General features: G+C 43.4%; 1 protein-coding gene across 1 annotated transcript; it reads left to right on the top strand.

Annotated features, from left to right (window-relative positions):
• The first annotated feature begins 757 nt into the window (after positions 1-757).
• SHOX (SHOX homeobox) lies at positions 758-18,985 on the top strand. The gene is made up of 5 exons (XM_006260863.3): positions 758-1,407; positions 4,581-4,789; positions 9,257-9,314; positions 9,395-9,483; positions 12,216-18,985. The coding sequence occupies exons 1-5, from the start codon at positions 1,134-1,136 to the stop codon at positions 12,459-12,461; spliced, it is 876 nt and encodes a 291-aa protein (XP_006260925.1). The 5' UTR covers positions 758-1,133; the 3' UTR covers positions 12,462-18,985.
• The last annotated feature ends 4,493 nt before the right edge of the window (positions 18,986-23,478 follow it).

The following is a 23,478-nucleotide window of genomic DNA, read 5'->3' as shown; positions in this document are numbered from 1 at the left end:
AAAAAAAAAAAAAATTAAAAAAAATAGCAACAGCCCACAATGAATAAGGCGAAAAAAAAATAGTGACAGTTCCCTCATATATGACAGCATTTGTTTGTCGTTCAAAAAGGCAGACAATTTAATACTCCATTTGGTGTGTACAAACAGGATCACTCGTGTTAACAAATGATCCCCCTCAACAACCCTCACCAGGACAGATTTGCATTAAAAACGACACATTTTTAGATCTTACATTTCCCGGACAACATCTTCAGGCTACATAATAGCATTAGCAAGAAAACAGATCCTGCAATGTTTACAAGCATCTGGAGGTCTCCATACATATAGGTACAAACTGATAAGGACCTCAGAGGTTTTTAGCAACTTGTTCAACTATCATAAACGCCCCCCACCCTCCCCTTACAGAATAGACAAGACTTTAAAACAGCATTTTTTTGGCTCACTGCATATTTTGACAATGTTTAATTAACAGAAAACAGAAAAGCATGAGGTAGAATCATAAATGATTACAACAAATCCGCATCTCCAGCTTTTATTAATTACCTTTTTATTGAACAATCATTTCCTTTTCCTCTTGATATCGATACATTTAATTGCACGAACAGAGCTATTTGATTAGCCAGGTCCGTTTTTACTCACAGTGTTGGCAAGCATAGGATGTCCTTACAATCAATAAAGTCTTCCTTGACTTTCATTTCTGCAGCCCACTTACAGACTGCAGATACCTGTTTTTGTGTTTTTCCCCCTCTTTCCCTCCCTTTTATTCCTCTCTCACTGTTTCTCTCTTTTTTCGCGTGTGCTCTTTGCCTGCCTAAATCAAGGTGCAAAGATGCCAAACAGTGATGAAATGAAAAGAAAGCCAATTGCTGGACTGAGGTGGGGGAGATAGCTGCTAGGAGTCCGCCTGCGACTATGGAGCAGTCAGTAATTGCTGGAGACAGGGAGAGCTGGGGGTTGGGCTGAGGTAGCCATGTATAAATAGTGTGATCTCAAATTGAAAGGCATAAATAACAGCAGGAGTGATCTAACCCTATACAGCCCATCTTCTACGTGCAAAAAAAAACCGTGCAGAGGGCGGCCAGATCTCCTACTGAAAACAAGTGGATCTCTGTGGATACGATCACCGGGCAGCCATGGAAGAACTTACAGCTTTTGTATCCAAATCTTTTGACCAGAAGAGCAAAGAGAGCAGCAGCAGCAGTGGCAGCAGCAACAAGAAGGAGACTATCACGTACAGGGAAGTTTTGGAGAGTGGGTTGGCTCGATCTAGGGAGCTGGGAAACTCTGACACGAACCTGCAGGACATTACTGAGAGCAGCAACCATTGCCCGGTGCATCTTTTCAAGGAGCATGTGGAGAGTGACAAGGACAAGCTGAAAGAGTTCAGCACGGGCAGGACCGCGGAAGGTAAGCACGGTGCAGCCGGCGGCCGGGAGCCCTTCTCCCCTCTGCCCACGCAGAGGCCCGGCAAGCTTTTCCCATCGCTTTCCACTTAGGGGAGAAACTCCAGCCCTTCCAGCCCCTGCCTCCCGACCAGCCACCGGCCCCGGCTATCTCCTGCTCCCCTGTGTAGGTAGCTGGATGGCTTGGGGTTACCCCTAAAAATCCCAAAGTAGGAACTGGAGTTTCCCCGTTTTCATCCGGAGCCCCCCGCTCCCTTAGCTCTGTGCGGGGGAGAAGTTCAGAGGGTAGGAAAATCCAGGCGATCTCTTGTCCTGGGAGCGTGAATATATGCGAGGACCTGCTCTTCCTATTCCGGGCCATCGGGATGCTGCTGCTTCTGGGAGAAAGCTGAACCTTAAGGAGCTATCCTTGGACATTTTTAAATGCCCCCACCTCCTTCCTCCCTCCCCATCAGCGGGTCAGTGCATTGTTTCCAGATCTGTAGGAAAGCAGCCTGGCTGGGGAGGCACTCGGCAAGGGGCCTGAGCCAGGCGTGGGGACCAGACACCTTTCCTAAGCCTCGCTGCATCCTCACCTGGGCCGGGCTACTGCCACCTCCAGCAGCCAGTGTCACAAGGCTTATTCTTAGTATTTATTTTTTTTAATTTTAATTCGCGCACACACCGGCAGGAGGAGAGAATCACAGGGGAAAAAATCATAACAAATAAAACAAAAGAATTGGGGGGGGGGGAGAAGAAAGTTGAGAAAGTGTCTCCAGGCAAGTCAGACAGGTGGAGCTGCCAGAAGGGGCTAATGGCAGGGCCGGGGTAATAAAAACCAGTTAATAGGTTTGTGAGCCACAGCCAGGCTTTCAGCTGTTTTCTACTGTTTGATCCCGTTTAATATAACGCCGGGTGAAAGGCATGTGAACACAGAGCTCCGACCCTTATATTATTACTATTACTCTTCTTCTTGTGATAAAGATGAGATCTGTATTTTTTTTTAGCAGCAGAAATCCCCTTTCCTTTTTTTTTTTTTTTAATTTCGCTTAGCAACTGCCTGTTTTTATTTTGGAGTTCTTCAGCCCAGCCATGCTGCATGGGAGAGACAGTTTGCAGGATTAATCCACCGAGGAAGTCTTTTAACAAACGAAACCTGGATTTTCTTCAAAAGCTCTCCCCCCAACCTTTTATTTTTTGTTGCTATGTGTATCGAAATCCTGCCATGTATATTTATCTAATCTATGTAGAGGGGTGGGGGTAGGAGTAGAAGGGAGGAGTTGGACGAGATGAGGCGCTTGTTGACAGCTTAAATTCATGCAAAGGCTCCGTCTAATTTCACTCATTTAAATATGTTATTTAAATCCCACCGAAAGATGCTAGTTCATATTTCATGTATGGCCATGGACGGGCTTCAGCGGAGAAAAGGGGGGTGGGGGTGGCCCGCGAAGAGCAGAGGGTCTTTAAACCCCTGTATGGATTAATTTTGTTAGCCTGAACTAAATGGGGTTTCCTGACAATCTCACACCTCCCAATTAGACAAAGGGCGTTAAAGTTTCAAGCAGTCGAGCATCAGCCCGCTTTGGAGGTAGGAGGAGGAGTGACACTGCTTTGCACGGCCAGACTTTGAATTTAAGAAGTAATGACTCGCATTTGGGTCCAGGGGCTCCCTGGCCCCCACCTCCTTCCAGGATGACACTGCTATAGACCCCACGCGCGGCAGGATTTTAATCGAGCCCCGTTTTTTAATGGGAGATGTCGCCACCGCTTTGGTGAGGGAGCGCGGAGGGGCGCGGATAGCAATCCGGATTCGCTCGGAATAGCGGTCCTTGCTCCAGTCCAGCAGAGCAAAAGGAGCAGGCACAGACGGGAACTTCCCAGGACTCCTCCGATGCAAGGGCCACGCACAAATCCAGTGCCTCTTGCAGTGGCCAAGCGGGAGGCGCAGTCAGGCTGCATGGAGGAGATGCCGCTGGAGCCGGCTGCATCACCATCTGATGCTCTCTCCTTTTATTCCCTTTCTTCAGATAGGGGTTTGGGCCCCTTTTCAGGCATACCAAAGGGGTGGAAGGGAATAAAACAAGACTCCAAACAACACCCCCCCCCCCAAGAATAAAACAATGCAGTGCTCTGTACCCTCCCACTCCTCCATTTTTCCGGGGTAAATGCCCATAGAGGTCGATGTCAGATGAGACAAGCTCCCCCGGCAGGGGCACCTTCCTGACTCTTCCTTTGCCCAGAGGAGGGCAAAAATCGAGGTTGAGCTCGAGAGCCAGAGCCAAGTGAGTCCCTGAGTTGCCCGGAGAGCTGTCAGCTTGCCCCAGCCGGGCTTGCAGCTGCTTGGGGGTTGGGAGCTTCCTCCAGGTGTCATTTGGGGCAAAGCGGCTCGGGCCCATGTCCCTGTACAAGGGAAAGTTTCTCTTGCAACGAAAAATATGTTGTCTGCGCTTCTCCATAGCTACCGTGGGCACTGCCTTGCATAACACTATTTACTTAGAGACAACAGCAAGGCAGGACCCTCCTACGCCCCTTTCAGACCTCGGGAGCATCATGATTTTCCTGGCTCTCCCCTTCGTGCCCTCCGCTTGCTAGCTGGTGATACGAGCCGGTTATGCTATTTTTTTTTTTTTCCTTTTTAAAAATAGATCTGGGCTCGTGGAAGTAATCAAGGGACCCACACTAAACTATCCCCCCCCCCCCTTCTCCTTAAAGATGCCTTTGTTGTTTCAGATCCTCCTGATGTTTCCAGTGGGTCCTTGTGGTGCTTCTCAGCACCTTCGGCAGTGCAGCCACACCGTGGTGGCCGGACGCTGCAGCCCTTGCTGAGGCTCAGCGTCCGTTGGGCCCTGGAGATGCATTTTTCTCTGCCAGCCGGCTTCCCTAAATTGTAACTCTCAGAGGATAGCTGAGAGGCCTTGTCCTGCCCTTCTCCCCACTCCGTGCCAGTTTTGTTACCCATCGGATGGGACATCACATTCTTCTCCACCCAGCAGGAGCCCCCATCCCTTTCCCTATGATCCCTCTCTATGCCTGATATAACTGGGGGTGGGGGTGGCGGGGGGGAGGGATGCTGTTTCGTGGTACTTAGCTCCTGTTTGGGGAAGAGGGGAAGAAAAGAGAAACTTGCCCCTGGCGCAAATAAACTTTTGTAAGGTATGAAAGTAAAGCTCTCTTGTCCTCCCTCCCCCTTCCCAACAGGAATCTACGAGTGCAAAGAAAAGAGGGAAGACGTGAAGTCAGAAGATGAAGATGGACAGACCAAGCTCAAACAAAGGAGAAGCAGAACCAATTTCACACTAGAGCAGCTGAATGAACTGGAAAGACTTTTTGATGAGACTCACTATCCAGATGCCTTCATGAGGGAAGAGCTAAGCCAGAGGCTGGGACTCTCTGAAGCTAGGGTTCAGGTAAGAGAAAGGCTATGGCACTGTTCCTGGAACCGTCCTGGCATTCAGAGCAGAAGGGACACGTGTGATAGCAAACGGCTGGCAATTTCAGTGGACTTGTCTTGCTAAATATATTTTGTTCCCCTTAAGATCCCCCATTTGCTGCATTTACTGGGGACGCTTCTGCAATTATCTAATTAATAACGGAATGAATTACTTTAGCAAACGCATCGAATCAGTAAATAACCTCTCGTCTAATCCTTCTCTTCTCCTTTCCCCTCCGCTCCTTTTATGGGGATGTTATAAAAAAGCATCAGAAAACAATTGTCCTGGCTAAGGCTAGACGGGATGGGTGCTTTGGGACTGGATTATCCAGAGCCGGGGGAAAGGTGCCCCCATCTGACTCGCATAGCAAGCATATGAATTCATGGCACTCCATCTGGTATATTTCCCCCCTGTGCTTAAAAAAACAACAACAACCAAGTGATTTCATAAACCTTGGAAATAAGTTTTATTGGCATATTTTTGTGGCCACCAGGCCGTTTTCTTGTTGTGTCTATTTTTAAGGATATTTTGTCCCTGACAGCCAAGACTGTGGGGTGGGGGGAGAATAAACGGGGAGGCCATTCCAAAAACAGATGTCATGTTAAAAAAAAATTAATAAGATCAACCTGTGGAGTAATAATCAGGACTACAAGGAAAAGAAATTTAAAGAAAGCCCCTTATTAAATTATTATATGGCTCTTGGCCAAGGGATGGGGGAAAAAATCCTTCCCTTTTGATCATATTAGCTTCTTTCTGAAGGGAAAGTGTGTGTTTTATTTGTTGAGAAATGCTTTCACACTTCCAGATCGGAGGTCTTTTTGTTTTCCGTATTAAATATTATAAACTTCTAGGGTTTGAAAGGTACAGAGGAACAATCTGCTCCCCTCTTCCTCTTCCCAAATCTGTTCAGTACTTAACTGTCTGAGTAAGTGGCTATCTAGTGTTAAATAAGTGCCTCCTCCAGGCATTTTCCGAAATAAATAGGGTAGCTAGTTTTCCCCAGCCGTGATGTCTTTCTTCTGTATAAAACAGGCTGAGGAAGGGATCATGTCGGCCTTATGCCTGAGAGAGGGATGTTTCTAGGGGAATATAGCAGCGGGTGAAAGGGCCCGTGGCCTACATCTCCCGGAAGATTGATCTAACCGCACCATATACATTAATGAAAAGATTAAACTTTTGCTGAAGGGGACATCAACTCTTATGTCATCTTCCCAGGTCTTCTTGCTCTGGCTCTGTAATATCTTTCCAGGGCCTTGATGTACTGTTTCTATAAAAATAAATTACTTGTAATTGAATTCTGCACTCTTTTCTTTCAAGTAGTTTATTACTGAGTAGCAGCACCTTAGCAAGATGTTCATAGTTCCAGGAAAACTGGCCCTTCAAGTGCTTGCAGATCGTGAAATATTACCCCCCCTCCCAAAGTAACTAACTAACTAAATACAAAATCAGGTGGGAATGGTATGCAAGACACAATTTTGATTGTTTTAAAATAAGGGCTGCTCAAAGTGGGGATATTTGTGAATAGAAAGGAAATAGAAACAATAAAAAGGAGGGAAATGAGTAATTAATTATAGAGGTCTACAAATATTTAAAGAAGGGGAGGACAGAAAGAAAGAAGGAGGGGGGGAGGAGGATATTTTAATACTTTCAGAATGGTTTTCTAATCCCTCTCTGCAGTGCCTGTCCCTTGTTGTTAAAGGATATAGTTTCAATTTAGTGTGGAAATTTGCTGTAAATAAATTGAAGCTCCTATGGTAGCTACTCCTTATTAACCTTTTATTTTTAGTGTTGTACTGGAAACTCATATCACCCAGCTGTCAGGGTTATAATTGAAAGTTATGAGACCATAGTGAGGAGCAGGCAGTAATTCAATTACAACAAATATCTTTGGGTTTATGGTGCAGGGCTAAATTAAATGTCATTATTCACTGTCTCTAATGGAAATCAAAAGGAAATCAGATTAGAGCATTTGTGAAAGAAATCACTGAGTGATCCTTAATGAAGAAATAACTGTCTAAAACAGTGTACTGTGCTTTACTTAGCATATTCATGACTAATTGGAATTGATCGTGAATCACACCGAGCCTGATTTATTATCGCTTAACGCAGTGGCTAATTCATCACTTTTATTCCTCATAACCTTATTTTTTCATAGCTAAAGGGAAAGGGCACTTCGTTTTACAGATTTAAATGTAATTTCTGTTTGAGAGAGGTTGAGATTTGCAAAAGAAGTTGTTTAAACACTGCTTTAAAAATGACAAAGACAAATCCCACCCCCCATCCCCCGCTGCAACATTATATTTGAGGTGTTCGTTTTAAAATCCCTGCAAATTGTAATAGCTTGGGAAAGAGTCTTCAATGTTTAATATTCTGCACTTTTGATATTAAAATGTGATTGATCTCTATATATATTTCAAGGAAGTAGTGACAGTTACGTGAAGACAAGCTGGTGCGGGTTTGAAAGACAGATGTTTTTATTAGCACAGGGAAAGGTCGTGCTATTGAGGGATCTGTGTTAGAGGTTTCAGCCAGGCCCGCAGTGCTGCACAGCTCAGGGCTTGCTCTGCTTCTGAGATGCAAAATGCTCGGTATTATGCATGGCATCATCTGGCAAACCTGAGCAGGAAGAATTGTGCTCCAGAGTAGAGAAGGCCAATTCCTACTTAAGAAAATCACTGAGGTACCCTGGGTAATTAATGCCGTTGGAAGCCTTTCTTTGCACTAATTACTCCGTTGTAAATGACCATCATTAAGGCAATTGAAGAAAGCTTGAAGGGAAAATTTGATGTAGGAAGTGCAGTTAGTATTAATTAACCGTATGATCACTTGGCAAGTGTAAGAACTTCAAAGGTTACAAGTGTTTACTTAGCTACAAGATTTTATCAGCCTTGCAAGTCAATGTTTGTCCGCAGCTGCTAGGTTTTGAGTTAGAAAAAGCCTGGGCAAAACATTTTTTATCGGGAACCTCTGATAATGAATTAATTTGACCAGATGTATTCAACTAGCCATTTTAGAAGGGGAGGGGGAAGGGGAGGAGGTGGAATAATAACTCAAATATTTGAAATGTCCTGGAAAAAAAAAGGGGGGGGGGGGAAGAAATACAGGGGCAACTGGAATTTGGGCATCTAGTTTATAATTACCTGGATTAGATGAGGATTATTGGATTAGAGACAGGTTTTTTTTGTTCCTTCTCGTGGTTGTGTAAATAGTACTTGAAATCCAAATTTGGAAAGGTTTGGCTGTTGTCTGAAAGTAAAGATATTCGGAAAAGAAAAAGTAGGAGCATCCCCCCCCCCCCATTAATGTACTGGCTAGTGATTCAGTCCATTTGCTTGAGTTGGGATTGATTGTTTTATCTGAGACCTTGAACCCTCTCAGACCCCATAAAACTGAAGTTTTAGACCGGAGCAGATAATCCGGGTGGTAGTTGGTTTTATGGGCTGGAAGTTGAGCATAGAAGTTTGACAAAACCTCGGAGGCTCCCTTGGACGGAGCGATACCCGCCTTCATCCAGGGGCAGGCTGCGAGGAAGAGCACTTGAGGGCTTGTCCCAGCCGTGGCAGACGCTCCCCCTTGGCGGGTGGCACGCGTGAGTGCCAGGCTCGGGGACACAGGGGCGCCTCGCAGGGCTGGGAAAGAAGGGCATTTCCAGGCAGGCAGAGGGCTCCGAGGGCCGCTGCGTTGGGCTCGAGCACTCCGAGGGTCTCAACGGAAGAGGAATCTCGGCTGGTTTGGTGTCAAGCCTCTGGGCTAAGCCATCCGGGGAGCTGAGAGTCATAATCACCCGAGCCCTACCCAGTGCTCAGTGCTGCCACTTGCCTCTGCCCCGTGGGTCCGTGTATGTGTGTATTACATGCACTCCATAAAAGTCTGGTGGCCTGGGATCGCTACTCGGGTTTGTGTCCCTTCCTTCCATATCATCACTATTATTATTACTACTACAGTACTAGTGTTGTTGCCATTGCTATTATTATTGCCATTGCCAACATTACCATTATAAATGCCATTGCCATCACTGTCATTATTGCCATCGCCATCATTGCCATTATGATTGCCATTGCCAGTGTTGCCGTTACCACTGCCATTATTATCACTGTTGTTATTATTGCCATTGCCATCACTGTCATTATTGCCATTGCCATTGTTGCCATTATTATTATCACTGTCATTATTGCCATTGTCATCATTGCCATTATTATTGCCACGATTTTCCTTATTATTGTTATTGCCATTACTATTATCACTGTCGTTATTATTGCCATTGCCATTATTATTGCCATCGTTTTCATTATTGTTGCCATTGCCATCCCTGTCATTATTATTCCCATTGCCTTTATCATCAATATTATTGTGATCATCACCATCATTCTTCTTGCTATTATTATTACTGCTACTACGACCACTGCCACTGCATGTCCCCTGACTGTTGCTCGTTGCCGGCAGGTCTGGTTCCAGAACAGGAGGGCGAAGTGCCGGAAGCAGGAGAACCAGATGCACAAAGGTGGGTGCGGGAGGCGGCGGGTGCGGGAGGCGGCGGGGCGAGCCCAGCGCGCTGACCCTGCCCCTCGTGTGTCCCCGCAGGTGTGATCCTGGGCACGGCGAGCCACTTAGACGCCTGCAGAGTGGCCCCCTACGTGAACATGGGCGCCCTGAGGATGCCTTTCCAACAGGTAGGCAGCACCTCTGCTCCCTGGTTCCCCCCCACCCCACCCTAACCCTGCCTTGATCCAGCTGTGCTGTCCCCTCCAGCGGGATGCTGCTCCAGGGAGAAGTTGGCATGGCACCTATTCAGATCACGCTGTCAAACTTCCCAAGTCCCCTCTTTCTAAGTGACCCTCCCTGCTGGCTCAGGCACTGGATGGGGTGGAGGAGGAGGCTGGGGCTTGCCTGGCTTGCCCCCCACTCCCTTCCCCTCTCTTTGGCTTTTCCACGTGGAGTCACCTCTGCCCCAGGCTGAGCCCGTCCTGCAGGACCCAGCCCTGAGCCAGCAAGAGCTGCCCAAGGCTCTGGGAGGCAGCCCCGGGGCTCAGACCTGGGCTCTCCAAGCCTGGGGAAGGCAGCTGGGTGCAGAGGAGACGCTGGGAGGATCGGGACACCACTAGCATGAGTTGTGTGCGTCCCAGCCCCTGGACAAGGCTTTCCTTAGGGAAGCTTGGGGGAGGGAAGGCTTGGGGGCTTTCCCTGCCCCTCCAGGAGAGATCGGCGCTGGGGTGTGGGCACTACCACTGCCAGCCTCACCGCCCTCTCTCTTGGAGTGAGGGGGAAACATCTGCATCGCCTTTTTTGCTTGCTTATCCCTGTCTCCTGGGAAGAGTCTAGATGCCTGGTGGCATGGTGCTCTCCCTGTGCAGGGCACAGGGTCTTCACCCAGCGCAGTCATCTTGGAGGCTAATACAGGGAACAAAAACACACAAAAAACAACCCAATCCCCGCAGTTTCTGGTACAGACACGGGCCTGATTCCCCTCCCTCTTACAAGGGGGTAAATCAGGAGTAACCGCACCGAAGTCAGTGGAGTTACACTGGTGTACAACTGGGGCAACGGGGAAGAAATTCAGGCCCACTCTACTACCACGTGTAAGGTACACTTGGTAACTTCTTTTCTTTCTTTTTGGGCGGCTCTACTTGATTGATGGAGGAATCGGGTTAGTTTTTTGGATTTTTTAAAACTCTTAACTAGTGGAATGGGCAGATGAATTGTGACGATTTAAAAACGAAACAAAACAAAACAAAACACACGCATATTTGGGGAGAGAGCGGGGTGGGAAACCCCTTCCACCCCGGGCTAAAATCTGTCAGTCCAATGTGTTTGTGTAGGACTGGAAAGCTCCAAAGCAAACATTGGCTACTGGTCCCTTGTACAAGGTTAAAGAGTTTTTAGAAAGGTATAAATAAACATCCCTGGAAAAAAAATGCTATTTAACACTTGCTGGCGCCTGTGCGATGCTCAACTTTTTTTTTTTTTTTTTTTTTCAAATATTAAAAGGATTAAACATGTCTCTATTTCACTGTGGAAGTGCAAGGGAGAGGTTTAAGGTTAACCCATGGGCCGGTTCTCGTGCCTCTGCGGGGCTTGCTTAAACTATAGGAGTGCTTTGCTGGTCCCCCCCCCTCCCCCCCTTGATCATCCTTTCCTGCCTTTGCTGGGTACAAGGGGTTAAATTGTCGCTTCCAGGAAAAAGTTCCTCTTTCAGATTCACAACTCGGATCCCTACCTAGAAAACGCAATAGCCTCCTCAGATGGGGAAAAGAAACTCTGCTCGACCAGTTGCTTGATCTTCCCTTTTGGACATGAAAACGAGCCAGGGCTCCCCTCCAAATAAAAGGGGTGGGGAGAGGCAAAGCTTTCTTTTCTTATCAACAAACCTCATCTTCTTAACTTGATCACTATGTCCACGAGAAAGGCAGGGTCAGCGGTCTCCAGCCCGGCCACCGGTGCAGAGTATATACAAACTGGAACCCCCCTGAAATTAGGCTCGGTCTGGCTGTAGGTTGCAGAGAGACAACTGCACTGAAATCGGGTTAGATCTGTCTGTAAGTAGTCAACTACATTGAAATCAGGCTGGATCTCTCTGTAGGTAGCAGAGACAACGACAGTGAAACCAGGCTAGACCTTTCTGTGGTCAGCAGAGTCACCTACATTGACATCAGACTCGATTTTTCTTTGGGCAGCAGTCACCTGCACTGGAAGCAAGCTGGATCTTTCTGTAGGTAGTCAAGTCGCCTACACTGAAAGCAGGCTGGATCTGGCTGTAGGTAGGCAAGTCGCCTACGCTGAAAACAGGCTGGATCTGGCTGTAGGTAGCCAAGTTACCTACACTGAAATCAGACTCAACTCCATCCAGAAACCAGGCTCGATGTTAGCAGACACCTACATTGAAACCAGGCTGGATCTCTCTGTAGGTAGCAGAGACAACGACAGTGACATCGGGCTGGATCTTTCTGTAAGTGGCCAAGTCACCTACATTGAAATCAGGCTGGATCTGGCTGTAGGTAGCAGAGACAACTGCACTGACATCGGGCTGGAGCTGCCTGCGAGCAGCCCGGTGCCCTGCAGCTGGGGAGTTAGGTGCAGCCACAAGCCAGGCTGCGGTGCAGGACTTAGCGAGGGGGGCTTGGAGGGGGGCAGGAGGGACCTCAAAAGCAAGATCCCTTCTTTCCCCCCCTTGGACCGCGTGCCCCTTCTGGAGTAAGGCCCCCACAGGACCCTCCAGGTTCTCAATCCCCTGCCGCAGGTATGCGAGAAGAGAAGGGGACCCTTCTTCTGGAGCCGCCCAGAGAGAGCGAGACGGTACCACATGCTGCTTGGGGAGGTGTGTGGGTGTGGGTGGGTACGGGGCGGGGTGCCGCCGTGCCCTGGCCCAGCTCGTCTCACCCGTGCCCCTGTCTGTGTGCTTTGGCAGGTGCAGGCTCAGCTGCAGCTGGAAGGCGTGGCCCACGCGCACCCCCACCTGCACCCGCACCTGGCGGCCCACGCGCCCTACCTGATGTTCCCGCCCCCGCCCTTCGGACTGCCCATCGCCTCCCTGGCGGAATCCGCCTCCGCGGCTGCTGTGGTGGCTGCTGCTGCCAAGAGCAACAGCAAAAACTCCAGCATCGCTGACCTGCGACTCAAGGCCAGGAAACATGCCGAGGCTTTGGGGCTCTGACATCGTTCAGCGCCCCCCACACCCTTCCTCCTTCTTCTTCTTCTTTTTTTTTTTTTTTTTTTGCTCTGTGTGTGTGAGACCCAGGATGGACTTGTAACTCTCTCTCCTCTCTCCGTTTCCTCTTTCTCTCAGCACCACCTAAGCTTGACTCTCCAGGCCCCGGGACAAACAACGATCGCTACTTTTTTTTCTTCTTTTTCTTCTTTAAAAGGCTCTGCAAGTCCTTTGAGAGACGATCTCTACAGCCCCTTCTTGATGATTACTTTTTTTTCTCCCTCCCCACCCAAAGACTTCACATCCAATTGATCTGAAGACTGGGCTGCCCATCTTTTTTTTTTTTTTTTTTAAATGACTTTTATTTTGCAGTGCTCTGACACAGCTAAAACTATTCTACCAGATGAAATGCTAGGGTGAAATCATCCAGAAATCCTAGTTAAAAGTCATCAGATTAAACACACAAGCCCGCACACACACAGAGAGGGAAATCAAAGACTTCCCCCTCCACAGGATAAAGTAAGTGGGGGAAAAAAAAATCTCTAAATTATACTAATCTGTGAACATTGGGACATTTGGATTTTGAACCTGGCAAAAGCGATCCCTTCAGTGTAACATCATCTGCTGCTGTCAGCTTTGCTACTTTGTGTATGCGTCTATCTAAACACATTGTTTGAAGATCATAAAATATATTAAAACCAAACTAAACAAAACAACAAAAATAATACTAATAAAAAAAAATCCTTGGGGCTGGTCTCCATTAAAGATGACATTTCTTTGTTGCCAACAGTATTATTTCACTGCCATGAATATCTTCCATCACTGAGGAGCTGCTGCTGCAGAACTGGTTTGAATTTAAATGTGGAATTTCAGATCTGAGGCAAGGCAGTTTTTTTTTTTCTAAAAAAGAAAAAAGCAGCAATAACAAAAAATGTGTGTCTCAAATGGCTATGTCCTTTGAAAGAAAAAAAAGAGAGAAAGAGAGAGAGAGAGACAGAGGGAGACCAGAATTTACCAACCATTAATGGTGACTTGAAAGATGGGAACAATACGAATGTACCTGTTTTACCCAGAATCACCTGAACTGAGATGTATTGTGCCATAGGAACAGGTCAACTTTTAAATTTTCTTTTCCAAATGTCTGGATCTTTGAATTGAAATCTTGCTGTTTTACAGGATGTAGAAGGAATGACTTACACAACAAAGATGGACATACGATTTTAAGGCATAATACTGATGCAGCATTAATTTTAGTGAAATGCAATTAAGTGCAGTAAAGTGCAATACTGTAAATATTATAGATTAAAAATAGCCGTACTTATTCTGTTAATAACCAATTCTGCAAGAACCACAACTTAAATCCTTTATGCTTAGACTGGTGCATTGCAGTTTATTGCCAAAATGACAGTCCGAGTCTTGTAGGAATGGGTAAAATAATATGTATCACATATGGAAAAAGATAGATGCCATGATTTCTAGTCAAGTTAACGTGCCATATTTCTGGGAAGTAAGCTGAAAAGCCTGTATGACATTTTTTGCAATCATTTTAAGTAAAAAAGAAAAAGAAAAACAAAAAAACTGAACCCACAAGAACAAAGTAAATGTTTTGTAGAGGTGGACAAGTTCAGTACTAGACATTTTTTGGTTTTGCCAGTTATATAAACTTGTCTAAGCAGCGTAGCTAGTATAAACTGGGGGAAAGTCCTTGAAATTATATTACCAAAGTGTCTGGGTTTGTTAAAGAAAAACAAACCAAAACAAAACCCAGAGCTCTAAGTTTTATGTAATTCTCTTCTAATCAATTTATTATGATGTAGATTTGTTTTCTATGGGATGACATACTGGTCTTGTCTACTTCTAACAAGATAGCTATTTGATTGCCTTTGTTATCAAGGCCTGCATTGATGGAAGCGTATCCTCTCAATAGTACTGTCATTAAGCCTATTTTTTTTTTCTTTCTCATCTTGCAATCCATTACTAGTTTTGGCTTTTGCTGGTATTTATCAAATCAAAATATTACCTTTGGGCAATTTTTTTGCATTGTCTTTTCCGTTTTAAACACTTGCAGGTTTATTTTCAAATTTTGATATTTTCTGACAAACAAATTTCTGAAATGTCGAAGTACTGCCATTTCCCACCTATTTATTATGTGAAAAGTGGTTATATTTTGAGCATGTTAGAATTGATAAATTTTACCTGCCTTTCCTACCTCCTTGTGAAAGTCCAGTACCTCTTTAAGCCATGGCTATAAGGATAACATGACATTAATCATTTTATGCAGGGGGAAAACCCAGGCAATTAACAGTTTTGACTCATACAATTTTATCTAGAGTAAAATTGAGGCTTATAAACATTATTTATAATAGCATCTATATAACATTTTACAACTAAAATAAGAAATATTTTTCCCTAAAAAAATCCAGCACTTTTAATATACAGGTAGGACTAAATCTTTTAATTTCACTATAAGGAAGCAACAGTCTATAATAAGTGAAGAGTTATACCAGGTACCACAATCCTCTGGGGTGATGTGATGCATACTATTGGAAGCAAAAGGCGCAGCTGCGCAGCCTTTATTCACTTAGGTTAAAAATCACTGCTCTGCAGAAAGCCAGTGCAAAATTATGCATTAGTTACATCCCATATGAACTCTATTATGAGGTTTTAACTGGGATTTATGTGATCCATAAGCCTTCTGCTGGACTTCTACAGAAAAGTGAATTTTGCTTTTCAGTTGCATAAACTTTTATGAAACCTAAGTTCAGGAGATGCTGCGGAACTGAGCTTTAATATCTTCCAATAATCCAGGAGTGAGGCAATCTGGCATAAATCTGGCATAACTGCACTTCTTCAAGTGCAGCATAATTTATAAAACATTTCTCTTACATTTTGGTAACTGTTGCCCAATAAGAAGTCCACCATAGCTGTTATAGTGTAGGAATCCTTGATCAGCTTTCTCCTTTTCTAATTTACTACAGCAAAAGTGATTTTGCTAATTTATTATATAAAAAATATATGAAGGCAAACTCCAGCCACCCTAACATGAAATAGTGTCTGTAAGTACTCAGCTTTCTAAAATTAAAATTTCTATCAGTTTGTTTCAGCTACTAAGACTGGAAAAGGAAAAAGGGTGGCATCAGTTATTAGTCTGGCTGGCCTTGAAATAGGAACCAGAAAACAATTTGGGGAAAAGGAAGTGTGTCTCAGTGCATCTACAGAGACACTGTGGGGCTGCTTCTGCATTACATCTATCCTGGCACTCATGCCAGATGTAATCCTGTCAAGGAAATGAAGAACTGCGGTCATCACGGGTGGCTGCCAAACTTGGTTCTGATTTTTTTTCTAATTCAAGAGTAGAACAGTTGCAGTGACACCCTTATCCACAAGACTTGCTGGGTGCAGTTTGGAATAGGACATACATAATGGCCCTCCTTTTCTTCTGGGCCTCGCTGGGGAGAAACAAATGAGATTTTAATTGTCATTGACAAGGGCTGCTTCCTCACTGGTTGTAAATCAGTGTAACTGCACTTATTTACACAAATTGAGGTGCTGGATCTTAGTCCCTTTTCTGTCTTAGAAGCTGGGTCCTGTTTTTCCATTCCTTTCAGTATCTTCTTCAACAGGTAAGAGGTTGACAATAAGACCGTTAAGAATCAAAGCTATTTACTATATTTAAACGATTGTCTTTATTGGAATAGTTTAGCAGACAGTGTGATACTTATTATGTATCATCATCCACATTAATCTTTGCATAATCTCCCATTTGGAGAGAGAAGAGAATTTCAGAGACCCTTAGAACAATATGCACTGGGTGGACTTCTTTCATAGTATTCTTTTCTTATTGAGAACTGGCTTCCTGAAGAGTCTTCCTCAAAAGTTTGCATGCTTTTTGAAACTATGAGAAATAACTTGAGCTAATGCAAAATGAATATTTCCCCCCCTTAGAAACAAGTATCTACAGCTGTAAAAAGGGTCAAAAGAGGAACTTCTGATATGGATTTTTGGAACTGTCAAAATATGTTTAAGTGCTTGTATTGATTTATAACAGAATAACAATCTGATTCTACAATCCATTTTTTATTGATTTGGGAGAAAGTCTGAAAAAACAATGGCATTGGTACTTTTTTGTTTAGTAGAGTTTTAGAAGTAGTGATATATTTGTTTAATATAATAATAATCATGAACATAAACCTATGTTCTTTTTGCAAAGCACCGCGTAAACTTTCATTAATTAATATTTACTCCTCACAAAGTAGGCATGAATAATTACCCCCATTTTGTATAAATTTAAGCATAGAAATGAAAGGCCAGATTCCACCAGCTATAATCATCTAAAACATTTTTGTTGTTGTTTGTATTGTGGCAGTGCCCACAAGCCATAACTTAGGGTGGCATTTTATTGTGCTAAGCACTATACAAACATGCAACAATAAAGGCCCCTGATCCAAAAGTCTAGTATCTTAATTCATGAGTAGTCCCAGAGGGAATCAGCATGATCAGGTGTGGCAGGCCATAGCTCTAAGTTATTTTCCTAAGACTGTACAGTTACTGCCCATCCCTTTAAGCAAGGAGTTTTGTTATTGACTTCAGGAAGTCCAGGATTTCAGTCCAGGTCTCCAGCTTGTGTCACTGCTAGGATGAGAAGTGAGGAATTTTTAGCACCTAACTCCATGCACAGTTCACTAGAAAAACCCTGATTTCCTACCACTCAACTACTATCACTTTCTCACAGACTAAATACACTGATGCCATACCTTTGCATGCTAGCCCTGCTCTTATATTCATACATTTTTCCTATGAAATAATAATAAAATGCTCTAGCAACATGATTTTGAATTGACACGGTGTTGACACATTGGGGCCATTGATTCAAATGTTAGAGAGACATTCCTATGGAAGTCCATAGGCCAAAAGAGACAATATTTAGGGTACGCAGGGTGTTTTGGTAAATATATATATATAACGCTCCTTACCCTTTCAATTAAGCTAAGCAAAATAATTGTTTTATTTCTATATAAGAAATAGCATAGTTATAGCATATTCAGACAATATTACTATGGAGATGGCAAGCTTTATTTTTTCTCTCTTCAATCTAAGGGCATTTTACAAAACCGAAAAAAATAAGATAATTGCATTTCTTAATAAACATAGTTATTTTATAATGATATCTTGTAATCAATAATGATATTCAACCCTGTAAAGTGCACACCACCGAAATGGCTAAAGCTTTGCCTTGATGATTGTTAAAGCAGGTTGTGAAGGTGCCCCTTCCATATCTTTAAGCTGCTTAGCAAGTAGTTGATATTGAATTTTTCCCACATTGTGCACAGACTTCCAGCTGCAGTCAAGATCCCCAATGACAGTGGTAATGTGGTGAATTGGTCTGGCTTCTGATTTGGTAACTTTAATGTGTGTAGTGGCTACAGTAGTATCTGGTGGAATCAGAAAGGGCTTGATATTCTTTGGAAAAAATAAAAAGAAATCCTGTACCTTCATTCCATACATACATCTCATTTGTACCGCTGGTCAGTGCTAAAGAGAGCTATATGAGTGTACAAAGAGAAGAATAGAACATTCTCTCTTGTGACTTACCCCATCAATAAAATTGTATCTCCTTCTGAATTACTCCTCCTTTCAAAGCTGTGACCCAGGTCACATGGACACATCCTAGTGGTCAAATGTTATCCTAGTTAGTTTTCACCATATGGCCTTTTCCTAGCAAGGTCAACAAGAGCCATGGGATTTTGTCTGAGGCATTCTTCAAATGGAGTACAATATGTAATGCCCCTCAAATTGTGCATGTCTGTTTGATAAGTTTTACGTTATCAGTTGGTGCCTAATTTATTAGAAGTCAGCCTAGAAATCTGCTGATTTACAAGAAATATTGAAACTTGATGCAGTTCCTACACATTATATTGAAATGTGATATTTAACAAAAAACAGTTGAAGAATGTAGAAAATATCAAATTTTGAAGCTGAAGATATTTATTGAAAGGCAATACTTTCATTAATCTAGGCCTATGGTATGTAACTATATCAATGACAGGCAAATATCTCTGTTTCTTTGTATTGATGTATGTGGATGTTTTATTTATTGTTTTGTTTGAAAAATTTTAAATGTATTATATTTTAATTATGTTGAGTGTAAATTTGACAATGCTTTGCATTTATTTTTATATTTTTTAAACCTGTTGCTTTTGCAAAATTATGAGCAGCCAGTATAATTTACAGTATCATTGCATTGTTTTGGTTATGTATACATAGTGTGTCTGAGTTTCCAGACATTTCAGGGATTGCTAAAATGAAAAACTCTCCAAAACTAACTGGTCTTAAAGTTTTTATCCCTTTGTTATTGTGGAAAAAAAAATAAAAGCAACAACCTTTTTTAGGTTTTGGTTATGCCAGCATGCTCCTACATAAATTCACCAGACATGTTGAGTTCCAGTTCCAGAGTGTATTATGTTGAATCACATGATATGAATGTACATCTTGTAAAAGTGAGATATGAATAAACTTATAAGTATTTGTAATTATGTGTTAAAGAATACCCAGAATAATTAACACCAAAGGGATTATTTAGCATTGGGACATTTTATTAATTAAACATATACACAGCTTTTCATTTACTTATTCACCGTTTTTCACTCTCAGGTTGTTCAAGGAATGAATACAGCATACCATGATCTGCTACCAAGTCACTCTGTATAAAATTTTCATTGACTTCAATGGTAGTTTTGTATAGAAATTGATAACAACAGATAGTTACTTTTATCTCTCTGGTTATTTTTGTAACTTCAACCTAAGCATAGCTCTTTTTGAACAAAAGGCTATACACGTATGAGCATCAGCCGGCACTATTCTATGGCTTGGTTCCACAGCCATTGACATTAATGAGAGCCTTTGGAGCAGACTCCTATTTGGTGGCCGTTTACAGAAGTTTTCCAAATCCTTTCTTATCAGTATACTGGATGCCATTTTTTCTCATGACTTAACTCCACCCCTAGCAGTATACTCAGTTTCCTTCTATAGAAAGAGAAATGAATTACCTTCTTGCCACTCTGCACTGTATAACTTCATCTGGTAAGCCAGCTTTTGGAGTTTGGGCTATTCATCCTTAACATCTCCTTCCAACCTATGATTATGCTTAACAGCCTGGTTCAAAGCCAAATGGAGTCAATGGGAGCACTCCTGCTGGGTGAGGCCTTTCCAATAGATGAAACCTTAAGTTCAGAGACTATTCAATAATCAGACTAGACTCCTAAACCACCACGCACAATATCCTTCACCAGCCTTACAAGAAGGGTTGTTCCTTATCTTGCCTCCTCCCCAAAGTCCTTCCATATTACAGCCATTTAATTTTATTTCTTTTCTGTAGTAGCTTATGTAAATTGAAGTCAGTACAAGTACTTGGCTTTTATAATCCTGCTCTTTTTCTGAATACTTGGCTCTGTTTAAGGCTCCTACACTTGCTTTTTGTTATACAGCTAGAATGCAAACAGTACAAAATTTCCATATCACAACCATAGTTGTACACTGAGCCAATACCACACATCAATATCCTGTTTCTCCTGAAAAAGATTCTGATGTTGTTAATGGTTGGATAGACAGGATATTAGGAAACAATAATCTTTCCTTTCTGCTCTTTAAAAACACTGAGACAATGGATGGCAGTCAGTAATGTGCACAGAAGGGGTAATCAGATGAAGGACAAGCTGTTTAACAGAATATGCTGTAAGAAGAGCTCCTCCAGAAGACAGCTTTATGACAATTTATACATAAAAATATGTTTCTACCTGTTTTTATGTCTATTCATCTTCTGCTAAAACACTGAAAAGAACTAAAGAAAAAACAGTTAAAGTCTATTTAGTAAAATAAAGGAAAATAATTATAAATTATTTTGAAGCTGAGGTCTGCAGAAAGTCTTTTTTTTTCAACTGCTTCATTCTTTTCTTCTCCATTTTTGTTGATAAATATGTTTCATCAAATATTAATTGTTCAGTCATTTCTGGGGGCCATTTTCAGTTTTGAGGTTTTTCCTCATGTTTTTATATTTATTTTTTTCTTCTACTCTGCGAGTTTATTTTCAATTCCAAAAATTCATTGTTTGACCTACTGCCAATAGCATTTTTGGCTACTGTTTCTAGTTATCTTTGTAGAGTTTGAATTGAATTCAATAATAAACACAGTAACAAAATAAAGCCTTTATAGGGTGAGACTATATGTGCGCATTTACTGCGCAGTAATTGATATTACTGCACAGTGTGGACACATGTCTACATGTGCATGCCTGAACTGTGCAGTAAATATGGCAATTTACACTGACTTGAGTGTAAATTTGATGTTTACATCATGCAGGTTTCAAATTTGTGCCTGATTAGTTACTACTCAGTAACACGTGTGTAAATGCATTACTGTGCAGTAACCCAGCCCCCCCCGCCCCCTCCACCTCCCGCTGGGTCTGCCCAGCCACTAAGGGGCCAGTCTGAGCCTAGCCCCAGGGCTCCTGGCTGGCTGCATCTCCTGGCTTCAGTTTAGGACTAAAGTTAGTCCCAAGTGCTGGCAGCTGGCTCTGGCTTCAATTTGGGACAACTGGGGACTAAAGTTAGTGCCAAGGGCTGGCAGCCATGTGGCTGAAGGCTGAAGCTCTTCCAAGTGACCACAGAGGCACATGGCAGGCTGTTCTGACCTGCGATTAAATTTAGTCCCAGGTTGCCTGTGTGTGTAGATGCCAGCCTATTCCTGTTCACTGCACAGTAAGTTACAGTTTAAGGGCATGTTTACATGTGCATTTAAACTGGCTTAAATATACTGTGCAGTGATTTAGTGCACAGTAAATTTAAGACGGAGTACATGTACATGTAGACACACCCATAAACTATCAGGAAGGATATTTGTTTATTTATCTTGCTTTCTTAAGGAGCTTCTTGCAGGCTTTTATTTTTTCTCAGCTACAGATATTTAGTAGTAAGCTAACAAAAAGCTAGAAAGGTGACAGGAGTAGATGGCAGTTGGACATGGTATATGTGCAACATGGAAAATGTTACCTGTACATGGCACTGTTCTATTTAGTCACACTTTCACAAGCCCTGTTGAAGTCACTGAGACATTTGAGCATGCTAGTATGGAGGGGCATTCAGAAAACAAACAAACAAACATTTACTCTAAATTCAAGCATTGTATCTAAGTCTTCACATCACATGAGTACAGGAAGAGCAACAAAATAAAAAGAAATGCACAGAATGTCTATATCCATTCTCCAAATTAAATACCTAGAATTCAGAAACAATCTAAAGATAGCGACCTTACTTTTACATAGTATCTTTAACTCTATTGGAACTCAAGGGAATATTTCCAGTTGGTAAATTAGGTGCCAAAATAGGATTTTGGTGGAATTAAAGGGTCTAAGTCATAAGAAGTGATTCAGGAAACCTACACCACCAGTGGTCACAAGCCCTCACAAGCTTACATCCTTAAACTCCTAACATTAGGTTTATAAGCATGCATAGAACATGCTATCTGAAAAACTGGATGCCCAGCTCCAATTTAAGATTTGCAATATAGAATGGAGCTGGAGAAACACTTAAACTCTGCCACAAACAATTTTGCATTCATCCCAGAGCCAAACAGGCTACTTTCTCTCAAAAGGCAGGGGGGTTGTGGTGTTCCTTAATTGCCTAGTGGTTAGATCAGTCATTCAGGAGTGAGGACTTTGGGTCTAGGCCCTTCTCTGACTGAGGGGGGTTTAATAAAGCTTCTAGGATAATTATTTATCCTCTAGGATATAGAATAATCTGGGGGAGAGACTCTCCATCCTTTCTCCTGAAGTTGAGGCATTATGTAGAAAGATATGCCACAGAGAGAGTTTGCAATGTGGAGAATGACTTGGTTGCCCAATGATGATGGCACTCCCATGGGAGGCAGGAGTGCTGGGTTCTGATTTGAGTTCCCAAAGCTTTTTATCCAATGACTGTCTAATGTAAAAATCACATACAATCCTGGAAGCAGGGACTGGAATAGTAGTGGTGAATGGTAGCTCCACCTAGACCAGTGGTGCCCAAGCCATCCAGTTCCAGGGGCCAGATGAGTGGACTGGATTGGACTGGTGTGCAGGGCCAGGTTATGACTGGATCTGGCATGTGGAGTTGGCTTGCAGACTGACCCCGCATCCTAGATGCAACCCCGGATCAACTCTCTATGGAGAGGCCCTGTGCAGGCCCATGTTGTCTGGCTTGTGGGGCTCCACAGATCCAGAAATTTGGTGGTGGGTAAGTGGTGGCCTTGTTAATTGCTGCAGCTCCCAGAGATGTGGCAGATAACATTCCCCCTGCTGACAAATTTCTGGATCCATGAGGAGCCCCATGGGCCAGGTGATATGGCTCTGTGGGTCAGATCTGGATCATGGGCCATAGGTTGAGCATCACTGACTTAGACTGTTTTATGGCCTGGTAGTCAGGAAACTCTCCTGGGAATCTGAGCACCCTCAGACTGCAGACAGTTTAAATTCCAAATATTCCACCTCCTGTGTGAATGAACTAAGCACTAGGCTATGAGGCAAAACGTGGGAACCATCCCATCTTGGAAGAGGGCTCTGGATCCTGCCTCCATATCAGGAACTGGTGTGGTCCCAGAGCCAGCTGATAATCAGCTAATTGTCTGGCACCTGGCTTTCAACTTGGCAGTGCAGGGGGAGCCTGGGATCATGATTCCGGGCTCTCCCTGTGCTGGCCGGTGGGGCATGATTGGAATCTGATCTTTGAACCCAAAATTGCATGTCCTCCCATGTATGTGTGGCACGGTAGTTGCCATGATTGTTGGGATCAGGGATCAGGTGCCATCACCCCTTTAAATGAACTTCTGTCAGCGGCCTAGATCCTGAAAGTCCCTGTTACCAAGCTCTGGAGACATCTAAAAATTCTTCTTCTGCTGAGACCCAGAAATACTTGTGACAGGGATGAGCAGTTTAAGGCAGCTTATGTATAAGCCTGATTGGGAACCAGGAGTGTGCATAGTTCAGGCAGCCTGT

The sequence above is a fragment of the Alligator mississippiensis genome, chromosome 1, assembly GCF_030867095.1.
Source record: "Alligator mississippiensis isolate rAllMis1 chromosome 1, rAllMis1, whole genome shotgun sequence".
NCBI classification, from domain to species: Eukaryota; Metazoa; Chordata; order Crocodylia; family Alligatoridae; genus Alligator; species Alligator mississippiensis.
The sequence above is the reverse complement of the archived record's forward strand: the minus strand, read 5'-3'. Positions and strand labels throughout refer to the sequence as shown.

Coding starts and splice junctions, on each gene's coding strand:
- SHOX (XM_006260863.3), top strand. CDS start 1,134: ATGGAAGAACTTACAGCTTTTGTATCCAAATCTTTTGACCAGAAGAGC. Junction 4,790..9,256: donor TCTCTGAAGCTAGGGTTCAG/GTAAGAGAAAGG, acceptor CGTTGCCGGCAG/GTCTGGTTCCAGAACAGGAG. Junction 9,484..12,215: donor TGAGGATGCCTTTCCAACAG/GTAGGCAGCACC, acceptor GTGCTTTGGCAG/GTGCAGGCTCAGCTGCAGCT.